This window comes from Eubalaena glacialis, chromosome 1, assembly GCF_028564815.1.
Source record: "Eubalaena glacialis isolate mEubGla1 chromosome 1, mEubGla1.1.hap2.+ XY, whole genome shotgun sequence".
NCBI lineage: Eukaryota > Metazoa > Chordata > Mammalia > Artiodactyla > Balaenidae > Eubalaena > Eubalaena glacialis.
In genome coordinates this window covers 185,757,098-185,777,901 of record NC_083716.1, presented here as the reverse complement: position 1 = coordinate 185,777,901, position 20,804 = coordinate 185,757,098, and the positions used below count along the sequence as shown (strand labels likewise).

At 37.8% G+C, this 20,804-nt stretch overlaps 1 protein-coding gene across 1 annotated transcript in view; it reads left to right on the top strand.

Annotated features, from left to right (window-relative positions):
• Positions 1-20,804, top strand: part of CCDC141 (coiled-coil domain containing 141) — a 215,036-nt gene that overhangs the window by 162,416 nt on the left and 31,816 nt on the right. The window contains exons 12-17 of the mRNA XM_061202688.1: positions 2,039-2,218; positions 9,099-9,278; positions 9,834-9,959; positions 11,786-11,974; positions 13,159-13,338; positions 15,082-15,231. Of these exons, the coding sequence (XP_061058671.1) occupies positions 2,039-2,218; positions 9,099-9,278; positions 9,834-9,959; positions 11,786-11,974; positions 13,159-13,338; positions 15,082-15,231 (1,005 nt within the window). The remainder of the gene's footprint in view (positions 1-2,038; positions 2,219-9,098; positions 9,279-9,833; positions 9,960-11,785; positions 11,975-13,158; positions 13,339-15,081; positions 15,232-20,804) is intronic.

Here is a 20,804-nt window from a genome sequence, read left to right as displayed (position 1 = left end):
TAAGAGATTTCTGAATTCCCCTTCTTCATTTGTACCATCACCTTCTCAGTTCAGGTCCTCATCATCCCTTGCCCAGCTTAAAGAAATTGTATCTGCCTGTTCTCTCTGTCTCCTATAATTCTCCCCTTTATGCCTTTCAGAAAATGGTCATTCTAAAGCAAATCTGATCATGTCACTTCCTGAAATTCAGGTTATATGACAAATGTAATTTATGAAGCAAGTTATAACTTTTACCCCAAAATGGGTAATGTATTAAAGTTGATCATTAATTCACTTAAAAAAGAAACTAGTCCAGATTCAAGGGAATTCCTATAATGACATCATGCTCACTTACATTCAAGGAGGCTTTTTTGAGCAGTTGGAAAAGGAGGATGAATTAAAGTTTATGTTTTAAGAATTTCACATAACCGACAGCCCATGATATTGACACCCCCGCCTGTAGCATACTATCCCATTGAAGTACTGATGGCTGTCATGCTGATTCCGAGTCATTGTGATAGCTGTCAGTTGTTTCAAACTAGCAAGAGTGTGTCACATTGTGTTGAGTATAGTAGCAAACAAGTTGAAACCTACTGACGGCTTTATGCCAACACTATGATCACTCTCACTTCTTTCTTACCACTCAGCTTGTGCTATCTGGATGTCACCCACACCAAGATCATTTATCGTGCTCTGAACCAGTCAGTGTTTCACACTTGTGCCTTCACACTCGTTATTACTTCCATCTGGGGCCCCCTTCTCCTGTTCCCTGTCACCCTGGACAATTCTGAAAGACACAGATCAAATGTCGCTTCCTTTGGGAAATTCTTGCCTGTTTACTTTATGTAGAGCTGGTGGTCCCTCCTCAGTGTGCCCAGAACACTGTGGGCGTACTTGCCTTTGTGTTGTAATAATCTGTTTATGGTTCTCTTTCTCCCAGAATTATCTTTGGGAACCCAAGGAAATAGCTGCTTAATTCTTACTACGGAATCTTAGGAGACTCCATGGAGGAGGTAGTATTTTAACTGTCTCATGAAGGATTAAGTAGGAGCAGAAAACTGAGGAAAGATCATCCTGGGCTGAGGAAACAAGCATCAGGAAAACAGAGTCATGAATAAATGGAATATGGAAAAAGAGGAGACAACTTCTGTTTCTAAGTGCCCTTTGCAGCGCTCATTAAATTAAGAATGATATTGAAATCTTGAAAATATAGTGACTAACCATTGCCTGAAATTTCTATGCCGTTTATATTGCTTTCAGTAGTTATGAGCTCTTTGAGTCTTATCCTATTGGCCATTAAGTATTATTCAAAATGCATAAAAACTTGTGTCAAAAACTTTCTACCATTTCTACAATACCCAGTTGAATGATCTAGTTCTGCAGGCACATTTGATTTTATATAAGCTCTGTCCAAAGAGAGTGATTTAAAATAATCTAGTATTGCTTACCTTGGTTAGCAAATGAGAAAATATAATTCTAGGGAGGTGAAGTAATGAACCTCAGTTAGATTTGCTCATGGAGGCAGTTTAATATTAATACATGTACAGAAAATTCATAATTATTTGTACTCTTTTGTTCTGGTTTATCACTGATGAGAAGCAAATTGTGATTTACTAATTATGAATAACTTTTTACTGACTTACATTTCTTTCTGATTTGTATTCCTTGATTGTATATGTTTATCTTTCTCCTGAATTATAAAACTCAGCTTTAAATGGAACCACATTGGTCTTTGACATAAGCTGTCTCCAATTGCAAAACATACACATATATAATACATAAATATGATTTTGGCTACAGTAAACAGGGCTTCTGGATAATAAACTTGTCAGGTCAAGTTACTACCCAGTGGCAGTCAGTCTGATCTGTCAACAACCTGAATAGATTTTCATGTCTTTTCAGTAAGTTGACAATATTTAATAATTATTTAAAGAATTCTGAAATGTAGGTTCCAATTAAGTTTTGTATAGGCTTTTATTGGAATCTAGTATTTTTCTCTTTAAAAATGTTTTTAAGTGTTCTTAACTTTCATTTATATTCTTTTTTTTTTTTTTTTAAGGTAGAGGAGCAATGTCGGGGCCTAAAGGAGTTTTACCAAACTGATATCCTGCGAAAGGAAGAGGGTGATGCTGAAGTTGAGCGTCTCTCTGACTCAGTGGAGAAGCAGTGGCAGCTGTTTTTAAAGAGGAGCTTTTTAGCTCAAGACCTCGGGCTCAAGTTCCTTAATTTAATAAATATGGTGAGAATAACATTAAATGAGTCACACCTTCTTCAAGGATCACTTTTCAAAGTCAGAATCATAAATTTAAAAGTTCAGTTGTCTGTTATTCAGCCGTGCTAGTTTAGGAAGTTCTTTTTAGCTCCATTCAACCTAGAATAGTGCTGAAGCCCAGCATTTATGTGCTTCTTTGCTCCTAGACCTCTTGTGAGTTTATCACATGAAGGCTGTTTTATCTATTAACAAGAAAGAGTGACTATAATCCAAATGTAACATTATTATTATTACATAGAGTCCTCAGAAGATCACCCAGAAGTTCTGAGTTAGGTTGAAAGCATGCAACAAGATCCTTACAAGATTTCCAGAGGCAAAAGAAAACATCTAGGATGAATCTTCATTTCGAAGAATTTCTTACAATACCAGATCTTTTCATAGCAAAGCTCCATTATATTTAGAAATGTACCCTAAACTTTAGTTGTTAAGTTATATCTGTAAAGTATCCTAGAATCGTTATATCAACCTCAGGCCCATATAAAGTTCTCCACAGAATTCTTGAAAGATGGTTAATCCACCTCTCCTTCAATATCTCAAGTATCTTCCTTACGAAACTGTTAGAAAATGCCAGCTGCTAGGAAGGTTTTTTTTTTTAATGTTAAGTCGAATCTGTCTTCATATCTGATTCTAACCCTCTGTAGCTCCACAGGGGAAAAAAATGTATGCATATTTCATTTCTCTTACACACGAAAGTTTTTCAAACCTTGAAAACAGTTGCAAAATCTAATTTGAGTCTTTTCTGCAGTGAACTAGATATAAATCCTTTCTATCATTTAGGAGGTAGCTTTCTCTCTTTCTTCATCCTAATCCTCCCTCCCAGAATTTTCCATGATTTGTCAATATCATTCATAACATGTAAACAAGAAGTAAAGTACAACTTCAACACAGAGTACAAAGTGTACATCATTCTTTACTAATGAGACCTAAGATTGTACTAGCACTTTTAGCAATAATTTCACTTTGTTGGTTCATATTAAGCCTGTGATGGGAAAACTGCAATTGCATTACATTTTTATTGCAGTTCCTGCCAAGCTAGGTCTCTCGCATTTTATATCCATGTCGCTATTTATCTTTTACATACAAATGTGAACCTTTATATTTATTCCTATTTTATATCACTTTGTTAGTTTTGACTCATGAGTCCATCTTGTTAAACTAATTTTGAGCCTGCTATCTATTGCATTAGCCATCTCTCCTGGGTTTAATTCTGTATATTAATAAGTAAGCCTCTTGTGGCTGCAATTAGATCTTTAATAAAAGTGTCTGAGGGGCAGATTGCTACCCCAGTCCATTAAGCAGTCAATTGATTAACCAGTCTTTTAAACAGTCATGGACATTCCCAATAGTACTTTATTTTAACCACTTTTTCTTAAGTCTATAATGGAAGACACTGCTCAAAGGAGGGTCTATCTACCTAGTATCCTATCAATTGTATAATATAATTTGGCAAAAATTAGTTTGACTCCTAGTGATCATAGGGTTCTTTCCAAAGTGCTCCCAATCTGCTTGATCAATGATGACTTTATTGCCCTGGTTTTCAATGTAAAGCTTACTGACAGGTAAATCACATAGGCCATCTTTTCCCCCATTTGAAAATCAGGGCATTTTCCTTTCTCTAATTTTCTGGCCCTTCTCCTATTTTCTGGAGATTTGCAAAGATGACTGACATCTGCAATTTTCTCAGTACTCTGACATGTGATGAATCTCAGTCTGGAGCCTGAATTCATTTGGAAGAGTTGGGCTCTAACTACCCTCATCTACTTTGAGCTACAATTTCCTCTTTATCTTCATTGTTTCAAACTTTGTTGTTTAAAGACCAGTCTTCTTAAATCTATATGGAAACAAAATATGCATTAAATAATTCTAATGTATCTAATACTATCCATATGCATCAGAGGAAACTTGCTGAGTATTTTGCCTATGTTCTTATGTTATATTGGTGCTTTACTGTAAAAAAAAATTGTTATTTTTTACTTGGAACATTTAGAACATATCTATCTATCTTTAAGATTTTTATTCTTTTTCAGTATATCTTTATACCCAACTCTTCATTGTGTACTTCTCCAATTTGCACTCATAAGGGAGTTTACATATTTGCAAACTGCACTTTTTTTGGTCTATCCTTTTTCTTACTAACTTCCTTTTGAGAAATTATATTTTTCAGTTTTGGAATTTCCAGTTGGTTCTTTTTTATTAGATTTATATTGCCAGTGAAATTCTCTTTTTTATCCTCTCTTTCTCCATCTTTCCTATACTTTCGTGACCATATTAATCATGGGTATTTTAAAGTGTTTGTCAGCTAAGTCCAACATCTGGATCTGGAATTGTTTCTATTGTCTACTTTTTCTCTCGGTTTCCAGCTGTGTCGTCCTATCTTGGGATGATGAGCGAATATCTATCAAATGCCAAGCATTATGTATAAAAAAATTGTAGGATTTCCAGATGGTGTTATCTTCTTTCCTTAGGTGGGTGTTGGTTGAAGATCACTTAAGCCAATCAGGAGCTGGTGGAGTTGAGTCCGGAGTACAGTCCTGTCAATGCTCCATCTATTCTGTTGACCTTGGGCTCTCAGCATTTTCAAGTTAGAGCTTGGTGCATCCTCTGAGGTCTCTCCCCCTGGCAGGTCTCCAATTTGGGGAGTCTTGGGAGATAGCTGAAAAACTTCCACTCTGCTTTTCAGAGGCTTTTGCTTGGGTTTTTTAATCCACTGCCCTGTTCAGCCCCAGTATTTTGTGAATGTTCTGAGATGAAGATGAGCTGTGTGCTTGAACCCCCATCCCCACTACAGTCTGTCCAAAGTTCTATTGTTTTCTCTGTTCCCCAGTAAAGCCTCACGATCAGCCTCCTGTCGGCATACAGAATTGGGAAATGCCCCTGACTGGGGTAGGAGAGGTGACAGGTGAGCTCACCACTCTCAGGTTCGTCCTTCTCTGGAGGCTTGGCCTCTTTAGTTCTTTTTGCCTTCAAATAGATGCTTTCTGCATTTATTCCAGCTTTTCTAGTTGTTCTAGGCAGAAGCACTGCTCTGCCACTAGCTACTCCATCCTACCCAGAAACAGAAGTCCTTTATTACTTATTTAGAATGTTTAAGATTGTACAGTCAGATTTTCATCTAAGATCTGTAGCAGGAATCCATTCAAAATTATCTTTTGTATCTTTGTCTAAATAAACTTAGGTTTCATGATATTCAAACGTCCATTTAGAGTTTTCAGCAACAGTGTGTATTTTACTACATACCTTGGTGGTCTTGTATCTTGACATTATAAACATGGCTACTTTACCCCAAGGTCCTTACCACTGTCATATGATAAATAAATTCCTCCTTATTGATAAGAATTAAGGTCCACATAATGCTTAACTTTATTGGTTCAGTGACATTCTGAGATATGAATGGTAAAGCCATTTGGTAAAGCCAGTATAACACAATTTTTATTCTCTTCATACCTTTCGGACCATTAGGCTTTTAAACAAACATTATTGCTGAAATGTGGTAACCAGTTTGGTTATTAAGAAGGAAGAAGTCCAGCTGGCATTTTCCACTGAGTGTTCTGCTCTTGATTGGGTTGCCGAGGCTCAGATTTTCAAACTTGAAATTGAAAATTTTTTCAGTTCATCTAAAAATCATCACAATCAGAAAAACTGATTTAGGGCAGAAATCTGGCAGACATCTTGATGAAAGTGCCAATTTACTAATTTATAGTGGCAAATACCAAGAATGCTACATGGAATACTGCCTTCCAGTTATCAAGATATCTGAAAAGCAAGATGTCAGAAGACCACTCATTGTGCGTGAATTTACATGGAAAATGGATAATTTAGTGCCCTGTTTAGACTAGATTATGGCAAATTTTCCAATGACCTTATACAGAAGTAGAATGAGTAGTGTGTTTACTAACTAGACCTCAGGCAAATTATTTAATCTTTCTGAGTGGCCAAAATATTTGTTTGCCAAATGCATAATCAGTCTTCCTGAATTCTGCTAGCTAGGCATCAACAAATCCTACCATAGCTCTCTTTTCTAGGCTTCATTCAGAGCATATACTCTTCCTATTGTAGTTGTCATTGACATGCTGCAAATTCCAAGTTTACATTAAATTGTGTATTATATAACATTTTGATTAATATTTTCTTAATAATATGTGAAAGATACCCTATCTTTATTTATAGCATAGATAAAAATATGATTTGCTTTAGCGCCTGCTGTGGCTGTCTAATACCTTTCATAATATGTGTGTCTTGTTCATCATAATTATAGAATACATCATTTTACTACTAGATCCCCAAATTCATAGGAGAAGTCACATTTAGCACCTGCAGGTATTTTTTCAATTAAACAACACTTTATAATGTCTACATTAATATAAAAATATAAATGTGCAATATTAATGTCATTGAAAATAATTTTAAAATAAGATGGCCTGTGATTTAAAATATCCTGTTACTATTCATGGCACTATCTTCTGACTATAATCTAAAAGGTCCCTTGACTTTTAGATACCCAGCTGTCATTGCCATTGTAGAAATTCATGTGCAATTGCTCCTTAGAAATTCAAGGATTTACTGAGAAAAGCTGGCCATCAAAGTAAAAATTACTGTTTTGCAAAACAAATATTCTTCTGCATTTTTTTATGTTTGACATAAAAAAGGCCCATTGTCTTACTCTTTACCTCGCTTATCCTTCTGCCTCTGATTGAATTTCCAGTAGTTTAAAATCATTGTTTAAAGGATTTCAAATCAGATATCTAGAACATACGAAAGTTGGGAAGAGAAGTCTTGGAATTTAGATATTGTTCTTCTGGTGCACAATAGAGATACAAATATAGAGATACAGTTGGCCCTCCATATCCACAGCTTCCAAATCCCTGGATTCAACCAACCTCAGAGCTAAACATAGTACACCATCCACAGTTGGTTGAAACCTGCGGATATGGAGGGCCAACCATGGGACTTGAGCATCCACTGGTTTTGGTATCCGCAGTGAGTCCTGGAACTAGTCCCCCCCTCCCACCCTGCTGCTGTGAATACCGAGGGACAACTGTATATAGAGGTACATTTCAGTTCTCACAAAACGGAGTAACTTGAGGAACTGCTCACAAGGAAAATTTTAAATAATTGTAGTATTGAGTTGGCCAAAAGGTTTGTTCGGTTTTTTCTGTAAGACGGCTATAGAAGCACTTAGTTGTCTTTAACTTCATTTGAAACAATTTTGTTAGATTGTATATGACAGCTGTCATATCAGCGTCATTTAAAAAAAGACATCAAAATTGGTGAATTTTTGTGTAGCCATTTTAATACTGAAGATGGAAGAAAAAAAGCAACATTTTCGGCATATTATGCTTTATTATTTCAAGAAAGGTAAAAACGCAACTGAAACGCAAAAAAAGATTTGTGCAGTGTATGGAGAAGGTGCTGTGACCGATGGAACGTGTCAAAAGTGTTCTGCGAAGTTTCATGCTGGAGATTTCTCGCTGGACGCTGCACCATGTTTGGGTAGACCAGTTGAAGTTGATAGCGATCAAATCTAGACATTAGTTGAGAACAATCAAGGTTATACCACATGGGAGATAGCCGACATACTCAAAATATCCAAATCAAGGGTTGAAAATCATTTGCACCAACTTGGTTATGTTAATCGCTTTGATGTTTGGGTTCCACATAAGTTAAGTGAAAAAAACCTTCTTGACTGTATTTCCTCATGCGGTTCTCTACTTAAACATAACAAAAACGTTCCATTTTTAAAACAAATTTTTACGGGTGATGAAAAGTGGATACTGTACAATAATGTGCAACAGAAGAGATCATGGGGCAAGCGAGATGAACCATACCAAAGGCTGGTCTTCATCCAAAAAAGGTGATGTTGTGTCTATGGTGGGATTGGAAGGGAGTCCTCCATTATGAGCTCCTTCTGGAAAACCAAACAATTAATTCCAACAAGTACTGCTCCCAATTAGACCAACTGAAAGCGGCACTTGACGAAAAGCATCCAGAATTAGTCAACAGAAAATGCATAATCTTCCATCAGGATAACACAAGACCACATGTTTCTTTGATGACCAGGCAAAAACTGTTACAGTTTGGCTGGGAAGTTCTGATTCGTCCGCCATATTCACCAGGCATTGCACCTTCGGATTTCCATTTATTTTGGTGTTTACAAAATTCTCTTAATGGAAAAAATTTCAATTCCCTCAAAGACTGTAAAAGGCACCTGGAACAGTTCTTTGCTCAAAAAGATAAAAAGTTTTGGGAAGATGGAATTATGAAGCTCCCTGAAAGATGGCAGAAGGTAGTGGACCAAAAGGGTGATTACGTTGTTCAATAACGTTCTTGGTGAAAATGAAAAATGTGTCTTTTATTTTTACTTAAAAACCAAAGGGACTTTTTGGCCCACCCAATATATACAATGGGATAGCTTAGAAAGAAACACAGACCCAGAACGATCTGCCCCCTCATGGTCCCTGATACTCAGATATTGACATATTCTAATGTGTGTTAAAATAAAAGGTGGAATCCACTTCAAAACTTATGCATTAAAATAATCTCAACTTCAAAATTTCTGGACCCCTGTGCTCATTCAGTCACCCTTTAAGCCCCAGGAAATGAACAGATCCTAAAGGAGAGGACTCAAACACCAGTGGGGTCATGAAGAACTCGGGAGCTGACATCCAAGCATAGATTATGGGTTCTGAGAGCCCAGCTGTGCCTGTGCACAGACTTTTCAGACTTGTCTTGATATCAGAACTGTGTTCTGCTTTGGCTATGATGAAGCGTTTGCCTCCTCAAATAGTTGTATGCAAAATGTTGTATTTCTTGGGAAAGAAAAGCCATTATACAATTATTAATTTCACAGGCAAAAGCAAATGAAATATTAAATGTGAAAAATGAAGTACACATTATGGAGAACACTATGGAAAGCCAGAAGGCAGAAAGGGAAGAACTCAGCCGCCTTCGGATAGCCTGGCAACTTAAAGCCACTGCAAGCAAGCCCACGAAACAGCAGTGGGGAGCGTTCAAAGAGCAACTTAGAAAGGTGAGGGAACAGGCAAATGGGTAGTATTCAGACTTAAAAGGGAAGGAAATTCTGACACATGCTGCAACATGGAGGGACCTTGGAAACATAAGTGAAATCAGACGAACACAAAAGGATAAATATTGTGATTCCACTTATGTGAGGAACCTCGAGTAGTCAAATTCATAGAGACAGAAAGCAGAATAGAGGATACCAGGGGCTGAGGGGAGGGTGAAATGGGAGTTAGAGTTTAACCAATACGGAGTTTCTGTTTGGGAAGATGAGAAAGTTCTGGTGATGGTTGGTGGTAATGGTGGCACACCAGTATGAATGTACTAATGCCACTAAGTTGCACACTTAAAAATGGTTCAAATGGTAGATTTTGTTAATATTTTACCACAATATAAAGAGGGCCTGTGCTTTTGCTCATTGGTGGTTTAGAACCACAAGCTCACTCTAGGTAGTGAGTGCTTTCATGGTCATTGAAAAGTTTGATGACACACCATGTCATCACTGGAATGATTATGACGTATTTGCTGGTGGTACGTATGCATAACTATCTAATGTCTATTTCAGACTACTCACAACTTAAAACTTCTTCAGGAAGCACTTATGCCTGTGTCTGCACTTGACCTTGGAGGGAGTCTCCAGACCATTTTAGGTCTACAAAAAAAATGGAACGAAATGAAACCTCAGTTCCAGGTGAAGAAACAAATTGATGGCCTTGGGTGAATGAAAAAGTATTAAAAACTGTTCAGTCGATGCTCACCTAATTAATTTTTACAGTCTGATGAATTACAATTTTTAAAAAACAAAAGCATTGCTTGTCTAAAAATCCACTTTAAAAACACATTTTTCTTCCTGTTTAAGTGCAATGTGCTATATTTGATGATACACAAACATTCGGGCTACCAAAGGTCCTTAATATATTCTTATCTTAGATTATTTTAATTTAAATTAGTTCCTTATTAATGTATTTATCATATATATGTACTCTAACTCTTTTCCTAAGGGGTATAGACATGTTTTCGATTCAGACATCTCAAAACAAGGATGGGCAATCTCTGACACAGAGGTTCTGCTGTCCTCTGTCCCTGAAATTATCACTGTGATGTCATTGTGCCCACCCACTGGCACCCCAGGCTCCTACCACCATTCCAAGAATTTTGCTGTGCTCTCCCTTTCTCCCTCTCAGAGAGCCCTCAGGATGTGAGAGAAAAAACCATGGGTCATGTTCCCAGGCCCTGATTGCTAGTGCATTCCATACCCCCCCACCTCTTGCCATTCCTGAGCTTGACACAGCTGCCGAAAAAGTTTGCCAATCACGTTATCCTCCTGCCTGGATTCTTGTTCTTTGCTGCAAAGTTAAGATACCTGTGTTTCTGTTTGTCACTACTTTGCAAGTATTGGCTTTAAAGAAACCCCGAAACAGAAGTTTGAAGATTCCTTTAGGGAATATCTAACTTATGTTCCTTTAAGACAAAACTAATGCAATATATAACGACCCCGCACTCACAAAAAGCACACACACCATTGTGGCCCACAGTGAACTCTTTCCTCCAAACTCTTAGAAAATTTTTCTAGCCTATCTGTTGGTTTCTTTGTTATACTCTGTATCATATGTATCTGCATTTCGTGTGTGCACATGCCCCTGCACATGAGTAAGTGTATGTGTGTAAATTCCTCTAAATCAGGAACTGTTGTCAAGCTTCTTTAGCTCTGTCCCTGTGATGTGCGTATATTTGATGCCCACGTACTTGATTTCAACATGAAGACCCTTACTAGGTCACTCTTCTGCAAGTTATCTCCTTAGCCTAAATCATTTCCATTACTGTTATCCTTGACATAAAATCCAGCCCTGAAATTATAGCAGCTTCCTCTTTAAGCTGTGCACCAGGATCTAGATTCCTATAAGGGCTATCTGAGCAGTTCTGGGTAAAAAGAAGGTGGCTTATCCCTCCCTACAAGTGGTGGCTATTTGTGGATTCTGGGATGACTGCTTTTAAAGCAGCATAGCTACCGTGCTGCTCAGCTGGTGGTTCATTCTGATCATTCCTTTATCACAGAGGACAAATAATTCCCCCAATATATTTTTATGCTTGTCTTCTTTTGGTGTTCTTATCATACCACCTGATTCTGGTTGTATTAAATATCACAGATGGTCACAGCCTCATAGAGTATCTAGAATATATTTACTTAACAGATGACCAGAATATTTGATATGTCATAGAAGTATATGACTTTCCATTTCGCCACCTAACTTTGAAACACTTCTTTGTGTTTTTTAAATTTTTTAATTTAATTAATTTAAATTAATTTTTTAAAAAAATTCTGAGAAGGTGAGGATGGAATAATAGATCCCTAGCATCATGCACAATGCCTGGATTTGCAGGGATGGGGGTGAGGCTCACAATAAGTATTTGTTAACAAATAAGAGAGTGATTTGTTATTGAGATCTTCATATAGTCAGTTGTAAAGTAAAAAGCTCTCTAAAAGCTGTATTTCTTTTATTGCTTACAACTTTTTAGCAACTGAATGATGAGGTTCAATACATTATAAAAGAGTCAGAAGAGTTAAGTGGCAAAGGAGCCCCTGTGAAGGAGAAGTCTCAACAGCTGAAGGACCTAATTCACCTCCATCAAAACCAGGAAGAGAGAATCCAAGATTACGAGGAGATCCTGTCTAAGATTGTCCAGTTCCACCAAGTAAGAGAAGAGGTAAGACTTATCATGGATGTTTGGAAGACTCTCAGTTTTAAAGTATGAAATTAAAAATAAATGATAGTGTAATAAATAAAGGCCAGATTGCTTATTCTGATATTAGAAGCTTTCCTCAGTCTGGCCCCTGACTTTCCTCTCACTGGGCCCCATCCTGCCCGATGTTCCAGCCAAACTGAGCTCTCCTTGGTCCCTCAAAATGGCGTCCACATCCCTAATTCCAAGCCTTGACTCTTGGGCTGCCATTATCTGACAGGTCCTTCTGTCTCCTCTCTACCGTCTAGGCCCTGTCCCTCCATCCAACAATCCACCTCCCTTGGAGTGATTTTTCTCTCTTCAAAATTCCTCGAACTCTTATTGTTTATTCCACACATCTGTCATTTTTAACACCTTGATTCTTAATTACTTTTGTTCCCCTAACTCAAGTGTAAGCTCTTTGAGGGAAGAAAACAATGTTTTTTATATCTCAAGTATCAGTAGAGTGCTCAGTAAAACTTCATAGTCCTTAGCCTCTATTAACAGAAAATGGAGACTTATTGAAATCCCTTGAAAATAGCCTCTGAGTTTACTCAGATCGCAGGCCTCATCTTGCTAAAGTTTTAGGCTGTGAGCAAACAGTGTTTTCTTCTTTAATAGAACTGACAGTGTTAGTCCCTCAATTTTACCCTATTGAATTGCAGCATTGTAACACTTATTTGTCTATAATACTAATAATTTTAGATGGGCTTGTCAGTGTTGACCTGCTAGTTAAATATGTTATAGGAAATAAGTTTTTTTTAAAAAAAAGCTATCTTTGAGAAAGACAAATACTGTATGATATCACTTACATGTGGAATCTGAAAAATACAACGTAGTGACTACAACAAAAAAGAAGCAGACTCACAGATATAGAGAACTAGTGGTGACCAGTGGGGAGAGGGAAGGGGGGAGGGGCAGTACAGAGGTAGCAGATTAAGAGGTACAAACTATTAGGTGTACAATAAGCTACAAGGTTATATTGTACAATTTAGGGAATATAGCCAATATTTTATAATAACTATAAATGGAGTATAACCTTTAAAAATTGTGAATCACTATATTGTACACCTGTCAGTTATATAATATTGTACATCAACTATACCTCACTTTTAAAAATCTGTCTTCGTAAAAATATGAAGGTTAATTGTTAATGGCCTAAATTTCAGCTGGGACGACTCTTCAGATCAAGAGAACTGGAGTTTCTACAACAGCCAAAGGAAATGGATGACGCTCACGAAGTCCAGGTTCTCCTCAGTCGCTCTCGGGAAAAGCAGGCACACATAGACCATCTGTATAAACTGGCTCTTTCCTTGGGGGTGGACGTCATCTCGTCAGTTCAGCGGCCTGTAAGCAACTTAGAACACCATCATTTATACCTAATATAGCTCTCAGTTGGCCTGTAGTATGAAAGAAACCAGGCAGATTGCCTGGTATATGTTAAATTAAAAAATATATTAAACCATTGGGCTGCTTATTTGTGGTAAGTTTCTACCACGTCCAGAGAAAAAAATTTTCAGGAGAAAAATCTGATTTTAAAAGCCTTGTTTGATACATCTATTCTCATGCTAATTTAAAAAAATCATAGAGGTGTACTATCTATAATGGCAGTTAGTTTTTCACATTTGAAATATGCCTAATGCAATTAAGGGACTAAACTTTTAATTTTATTTAACTTTAATTAATTTAAATTTAAAACTGATACCCCAAATTGTAAAACTTTTAAGTATATTGGGAACAATTTGGGTATGTGAGTCTACTAAACTCTATGAGATTTAAGTACAGATCAAGTATTTCTGACAGAAATTTAGCAACAATTGAGATATGCTCTAAGTGTGAGATACACACTTGATTTCAAAGACTTAATATGAAAAAAACCTTATTAATGTTTTTTTATATTTGGTTACATGTTTGGGTATGTGTTCGGTTAAACAAACTATATTATGAAAATTAATTTCCACTGTTTCTTTTTTTCTTTTTAATATGACTACTAAGAAATTTAAAATTATTTATGTGGCTCACATTGTATTTCTGTTGGATAATGCTGCTTTAGCACATCAGATCCAAAACGTAGCTGAGAGATCGTCAGGCCCAGGACCCTCATTTTATAGGTGAAGAGCCTTATCCCAGAGAAGCCGCTTTATCCATAAAACCCCAGGGTAGAAAAGCCCAAGAACCCTGGCTCCACCCAGGGATCTGGGCACTCATCACTGGATCTGCTTTATTCCACTGGACTGACCTTACCAAAGGACCCTAAAAGAGATGGAAATAATTCCAGATTAAATTTCCCTAAATAACACATTGGGCTCTGATTTTAAAAAAACTCCTTCTCCAAATTCTTAATTTGAGGGAAGAAAAGATTATGTTAATTCTATCCAGTATATATAACATTAATAAAAATCATAATGGCCAATTTTATTTCAAAGTTCATTGAAGATATCCACTAAACTATATGGAATTCAATGGATCTAATGTATTTTCTTAACTGAAAGACATAGAAATACAAGATATCTGTTGCTGTTAACAGAATGTTTTTCCCAAGAAAGACCTTTCTTTTTAAAGAGTTTTGTTTTATTAGTAAATTTATTTTAAAAGAAAAAAAACAAGTAAGACGTCTCACTTTGCACAAATAACGTAAGTTGTTCTCCAGTCCGCATTTGGCCTTGGCCTCGGCAGCCCTCTGCGCTGAGTGAAGGTTGGAGCACTTGCATAATAAACCTGAGGTTACGCTCAAGTTGACAGGAAAATTATAGTGCAGAAGCCAAATGTTTCTAATGCATATTTTATGCCTTTTGAAGTAAAAATTATACCTTATAATGAATATTGTCTCTGAGGCGTTGGGTGTGATGAGCAAATCTTCAAAACTGAAGTTTCAAGACTGGAAATGTAAGGGTTTGTCTTTCCCAACATTGGGTGTTGGGTGTCTGGCTTCTTTCTGAAATCATTATATTCAAAGAAGCTTAAGGTAAAACAAATCAGGAGCCTATTTTTTTATGTCATTTATGAGTTTCACAAGGCAGGTAAATAGCATGTTGTTCTCATTGCTGTTTTGCCAATTCCCTTCATCACTTCCACTTCTCTTTCATTTTTAGAACTGCTCTAACGTCTCTGCAAAGAACCTGCAGCAGCAGCTGGACATCCTTGAGGGGGACAGTCTGAACTGGCGTGCCCAGGCTGAGGACCACGAGCGGGCCCTGACCCACAGCCTGGAGTTCTGTACCGCAAGGGGTGAGATGAGCGAGGTGAGAACACACACGCACACACGCACACACAGACACACACGCACGCACACACACACGCACGTGTGCGCACACACGCACGCACACGTGCGCGTGCACACACACGTGCACATACACACACGCACACATACACACACGCACGTGCACACACACGCACACACGCACACGCGCGCACACGCCGACATACACACACACGCACACACGAACACGCACACATATACACACACATGCATACATACACACACACGCACACATACTCACACACACACACACACAGTGAATCAGGAGACTTTCTTTTTACCCTTGACCTTTAATCCACCAAGCAATGGCCTCAGGGTTCAGAAAGATTTAGTAAACTTTAAGCTCCCAAACTTTTTGAGGTCAGTATGTTGTCAACGCATGGAAGAACCTAGAATGTAGTATTAGGGTTTTTTGTTTGCTCCTCCCCACCCACCCCAAACCCTCACAGCAGTTGTTTTGCTTGAGTGGATACACATCGTCAGTGCAGAGTGATAGCACCCCGGTTCAGCCAGCTCCCGCCTGCTGAGATGCTATTTAAGTACCACTGACTCATGATGAAGGGGGTGCTAAGGGGAGCAGGCTTGTTGCCTCAGAGGCTACAAAGTATTATCACCAAAGTCAAGTGGCTGGTTTCATATTTACTCAAACTGAGTGGCTTCTCTGGCAAAACAACGCCTAGAGAAAAAGAAATAACAGGTGATAGGTATCCTCCTAGTCCATGCCCCTCCTCCGTACACAGTTAATTCCACCTCCTCTTCCTCAATTCTACCCAACCCCCAACCCCCAGACACATACTGAACTAGAGCCACACCCTCCCATAGTTAAACTTTCCATCTAAAGGTTTACTTGTTCTAGGAGAAAAATATAGGTTAGTGAGGGTCCTGGTTCCTTACTGGAACTGACAGCAGAACAAAAGGCACCACAATTCCAGATTTATCTCTGTTTAGAGCAAGACGTTTCTAAGTTCATTAATCACAAACCCATTAGGAAGGTGAGCGGAGGGAAAAAGACGTGGTGAACCTTCTTGATTTTTCTGTTTATGCCCTCTTTACACAATTTAGGACCAGTGAGTATCAAATATTATCAAACAACATTAGAGCATGGACTTAAGATTGAGTAACTAAACTTAGAAAGTGGTCTAGCCCTTTCATAGCCCACAGAGAAGTGCAGGAAAGGAGCGTGGCTGGAAGGAAAGCAAGAGGGCGAGAGCAGGAGAGGCTGCTTGGATCCCATTCAGCGGGAGGGAAACAGGAAGCAGCATCATGGAGGGTTTTCAGTTGAGTGTGCCACAGGACTGTAGAGTTTCTGCTCTGAGTCTGTGTTTCAGGAGTCACTGTGGGCGAGAGACTCATTAATTCGCTCAGTGTTAAACCCCTAGTGTAGCCTGCCCTCTGTGTAGTAGAACGGCCTCTTCCGGTTCCTGTACTGCAGTTAGCAACACTTCAGCCAGATCACTTTAAGGAAAACAATCTTAATTCTCCTCAGGCTATAAAATTTAGATTCACGGCCATGGAAATAATTTTGTTTACTATCTTTCCCCAAAGTTGTTTTCTTTCTTCTTTTTCTTCCGCTTCTTCCTTTTTTTTTTTCTTTGTAAACTTTTCTTGCTGAAGATCTCTCTCTCTCTGCTGTGACGTTCAACCATATTTTATTGAAAGCACAAGAGAGCAGGCTAAGGGCTATTCCCAGCTGCCTATGTCTCAGTTTCCCTCTTCCTGAAGCATGGTGGCCTTTATGGAGCTGGGTCTCCCTGTTCAGGCCCTTTCCACAGTGGTTCTGTTTACAGGGCTGCCTCGTGATGAGCCTTTGCTGGGAGCCAGCAGGCTGGGAAGACAGATGGCCCTTCCAGTCATAGTAGGGACACGCCAGGATTGTCTTTACTGTAACAGGAACCAGAAACCAGATACGTGCAGGTTTCACTTAGGAATCAAATATCACTTTAAAATGATCTTAAGTATTAAGAGAGTGATTCTTCCCATTTGCTTCTACTTCAAATCCAACTAATGTTTGATATAAGTCACAGTTTCATATTCAAAGGATCTTTGACAAATTTTGGCCCTTTTCCCTTTTCCTTCCTCGTAGAGATATACAAGGCATGTCACAGTATATCATGCACAGCCTGGATTTTCCAACTACAAGCTTAATGGGAAAATAATCCAAAGAAATATTTTCAGTGCCCGTTAATAAAATAAAGAGATGTGTGGTCTAGTTTGTATTGTGAATGTCAGAGCCAGATTCTAAGTTGTAATAATATTTGATATTTTAATTATTATTATCATTATTAGTATTTGGTATAAGTGCTTAAAAATTATGTAAAATTAAAAGCTTATGTTACACTAATTTTTTTTGTATAAAAAAATAAAGTCAGATAGCCCACCAGGGAACTAGACCAAGCATAGCATTTGATTTTTTCAGTTGATTTTGAAATGCATTATTTTGCATCCAGTGCATTTAAAGTGCTTCTTGGAAGTTCACTGATCTGAGCTGAAATTGGTTTTGGAGGACTTCCATTTTCCAGATGAGGAAACTGAGGAGTATACAGTTTTCACTTGAGCAGTGTGCTGCAGGACTGTGGGGTTTCAGGGAGTCAGCTTTGGACCAGAGGCTCATTTATTGGGGACCAACTTTTACTGGGCACCAGCTTGTCACCTGCTAAACTCAGACTTCACCATTCAGTTAATGTTTGAACCCATTCAACCACTGCATGGTCTGATGTTAATGTATCCTTTCACTATGCTTTCTTCTTCTATCTTTGTTTTCTAACATACTCGTTACAAGCTCTTTGTATGATCTGATATAATAGCACAGTTCATTTGGTTATTTCAACTAAAATTACTTTATTGCATGGTTTTAATTGCACTAAAGGCCCTTAGAAAAGGACTCAGGAGTTCCCTGGTGGTCCAGTGGTTAGGACTCAGGGCTTTCACTGCTGTTGCCTGGGTTTAATCCCTGGCTGGGGAACTAAGATCCCGCAAGCCGCGCAGCAAAAAATAACAGAAAAAAAAAGAAAAGGACTCAGTATCTCAAGGTAAAATAAAGGGAGGTATTCTAAATGTGATTTTTTTTTTTAATGTGATGTGATATTCCTTAACGACAAAGAACCGTGGTTTTGTGCCTTGATTCTTTTTGGGTAAAATATTATTATTTTCTAATTTTATATACTATATAAGACATAGTTAGTTAATTGTAAAACCTCATTTTCTCCATGTGTACTAGGAAACACAGCCTTCAGACTGTCAGATTTTGTGGAGTTTTTTCCCATTCATTTCACACAAAGATATATTTGTATGCATGAATGTTGAATCTCACTGTACATTTTCTTGCCTGGCAATATAAATAAGCTTTTAATACACAAAGCATTATAGATATTCTCTGCTATATTGCATGACAGAGCATCACCAGTTCCTTATTCTTTAGAAATGTAATAAGTTAATATCGAGCATGTTTTCTTCTTGCAACCTGACCAAAAAAATTACCTTTACATTTACATGATGTTAATGGAAATTTGTCACTGGAGTCTCATTATGGGTCACGAACAATTACTTTGATGAAAAGAATAGTAATGACAGAATTGGGTTGCTATTCATTTTCCCAAAATAAATTTTGTAAATGGAGCTTTCATATAATTATATTACTTCAGCCTGAAATTTCTACACTGTAGCAACATCTTACCCATCAGGAAGGAAACAGAAATATGTATGTGTGTATATATACATATATATATATATTCCATATGTTAGAGTCTCTTGTTCTAGTCACACAGATTCTTTTGTTCTTTCGTCAATTTGGATAAAACGGTCATCTAAGTTCCAGGGAGATAAGGCAGATTAGCAGCAATAAATTATTGTAGAATAGGGGAATGCTGCTGCCTTAGACAAATACACAACCAATAACATTAAACCTCCTGATATTGTATAGTGCTTTGCTATTGACAAAATAACTGTGGACAACCACCATCTAGTAAGAAAGGAAGCAGAAAAAGAGGGTATAGATGAGGCAGCACTATGGTATAGTACAGATAATTACTGTTTTCCAGATTGATGACCTTAATTCATCATTTTAAGAAAAAAACTAAATTATCATCATTCAACAAATATGACTACTGTGTGCCAGGCCATAAGAACAGGAAAGTCCTCAGGAAACTAAGAGTCTAGGCAACTTAAAGCCCAGGGGACTTCACAGTCACAACTGCTCATTACCAGGCCCCACTGTGAGTCTGTTTCATTGGTATATGTAAGAGGATAGGAAAGATTATAATTTGTTCTGAAAATGTCCATCCCATAGGGTTAGAATCTGTTAGAAGTTTTGTGTGTAACATCTGCAAAATGACTCTTCTTACTGAAGAAGATAGAAAGCTAAAGTTTAAAATCATGGTTATCGTGTCCAGAAAATGAAACGTAAATATATTATGAACAAACAAAACTTGCGGAGTGGATAAAATAGCTATTACTGAGATATGCTGCCACCTGCAATTTAAAATGGAGCAATTGTCTTCTCCTTCCAAGCAGCCCCATTTCCTGCTTCTACAAGACTGATGGTAAGCACGGGAAGACAGCCATGTGGTTGCTGAACAGATGGAGGCCAAGAAAGTCTTGTCCCAAAATCTCTCCAGCACTAAGCCTAAATATTCTACCGTTAATAATTGTAGCAAATCATTCAGGTTAAGTTATGAGTATTTGGGTCCCTTCATTTCAAATACAGGCATCCCTGGGAAGTGATAGCATTGCAGCCTTCTTTCTGTTACTGAAAATGAGAATCAGAAAGCTTTTTTTTCTGGAGTAGGCAAAATGGTGGGCAAGAAATTAAACTCGTGAAAGGGACATTAAGAGAAATGGACTATTTGTTTTGTACTTTTGCTTCTGGACAATTGTGTGCCATAGTTCTAATGAAAAGCTCTTGTTTTAAATACATTTTCTTAGTTTTGAAATGTCTCATGTCCCTCACTTAAATTGGCCTTGCCAGCAACAGACTCACAGATAATACATTCTTGTGCCGAAGTTGCCTCAACCGGCTTCCTCGAGACTAAAAATAGCAAGCCAGCCCCCTTGTTGTCTGTCTTGTTCCCTCTGCTTCTTCTCTAAGAAGTTTCTGTTTATGCCTAACCCTGAGAGAGGCTTACTGCTTCCTGGGAAATTTGGTGAAGATGCTCATTATGCTAGTTTCAGAAGAACTGCAGTTTTAAAGTCTTAATGATTTTTTTTTTTCTAATTATAGCTGTATTAAATTAGTCCGCTTCTTCCACAGCAAATATGTAGGAGCTGAACATATGGAAAGATAGGAAAATTGCCCTGTTCATTTGAAAAAATATCTTTCTCTTGATTATCTTAAGACTTTCAGAAATTTTATCAGTATGAATTATAACAACATTTAAAGATTTCGAATAGGGTAAACTTTTTCTTGCCCCAAGCTTTGGGTGTTTTTTCCTGCTTCTGTGCTCCAGTTGAGCAGTTGTCTTGGCCATCTACACCATTCCCCATTGTTGACAAGCTAACTAAAGTTAGAGACAGCTGCGTGAACAATGATACCACAGCCGAGCAACCATGGCACTCAGTTCC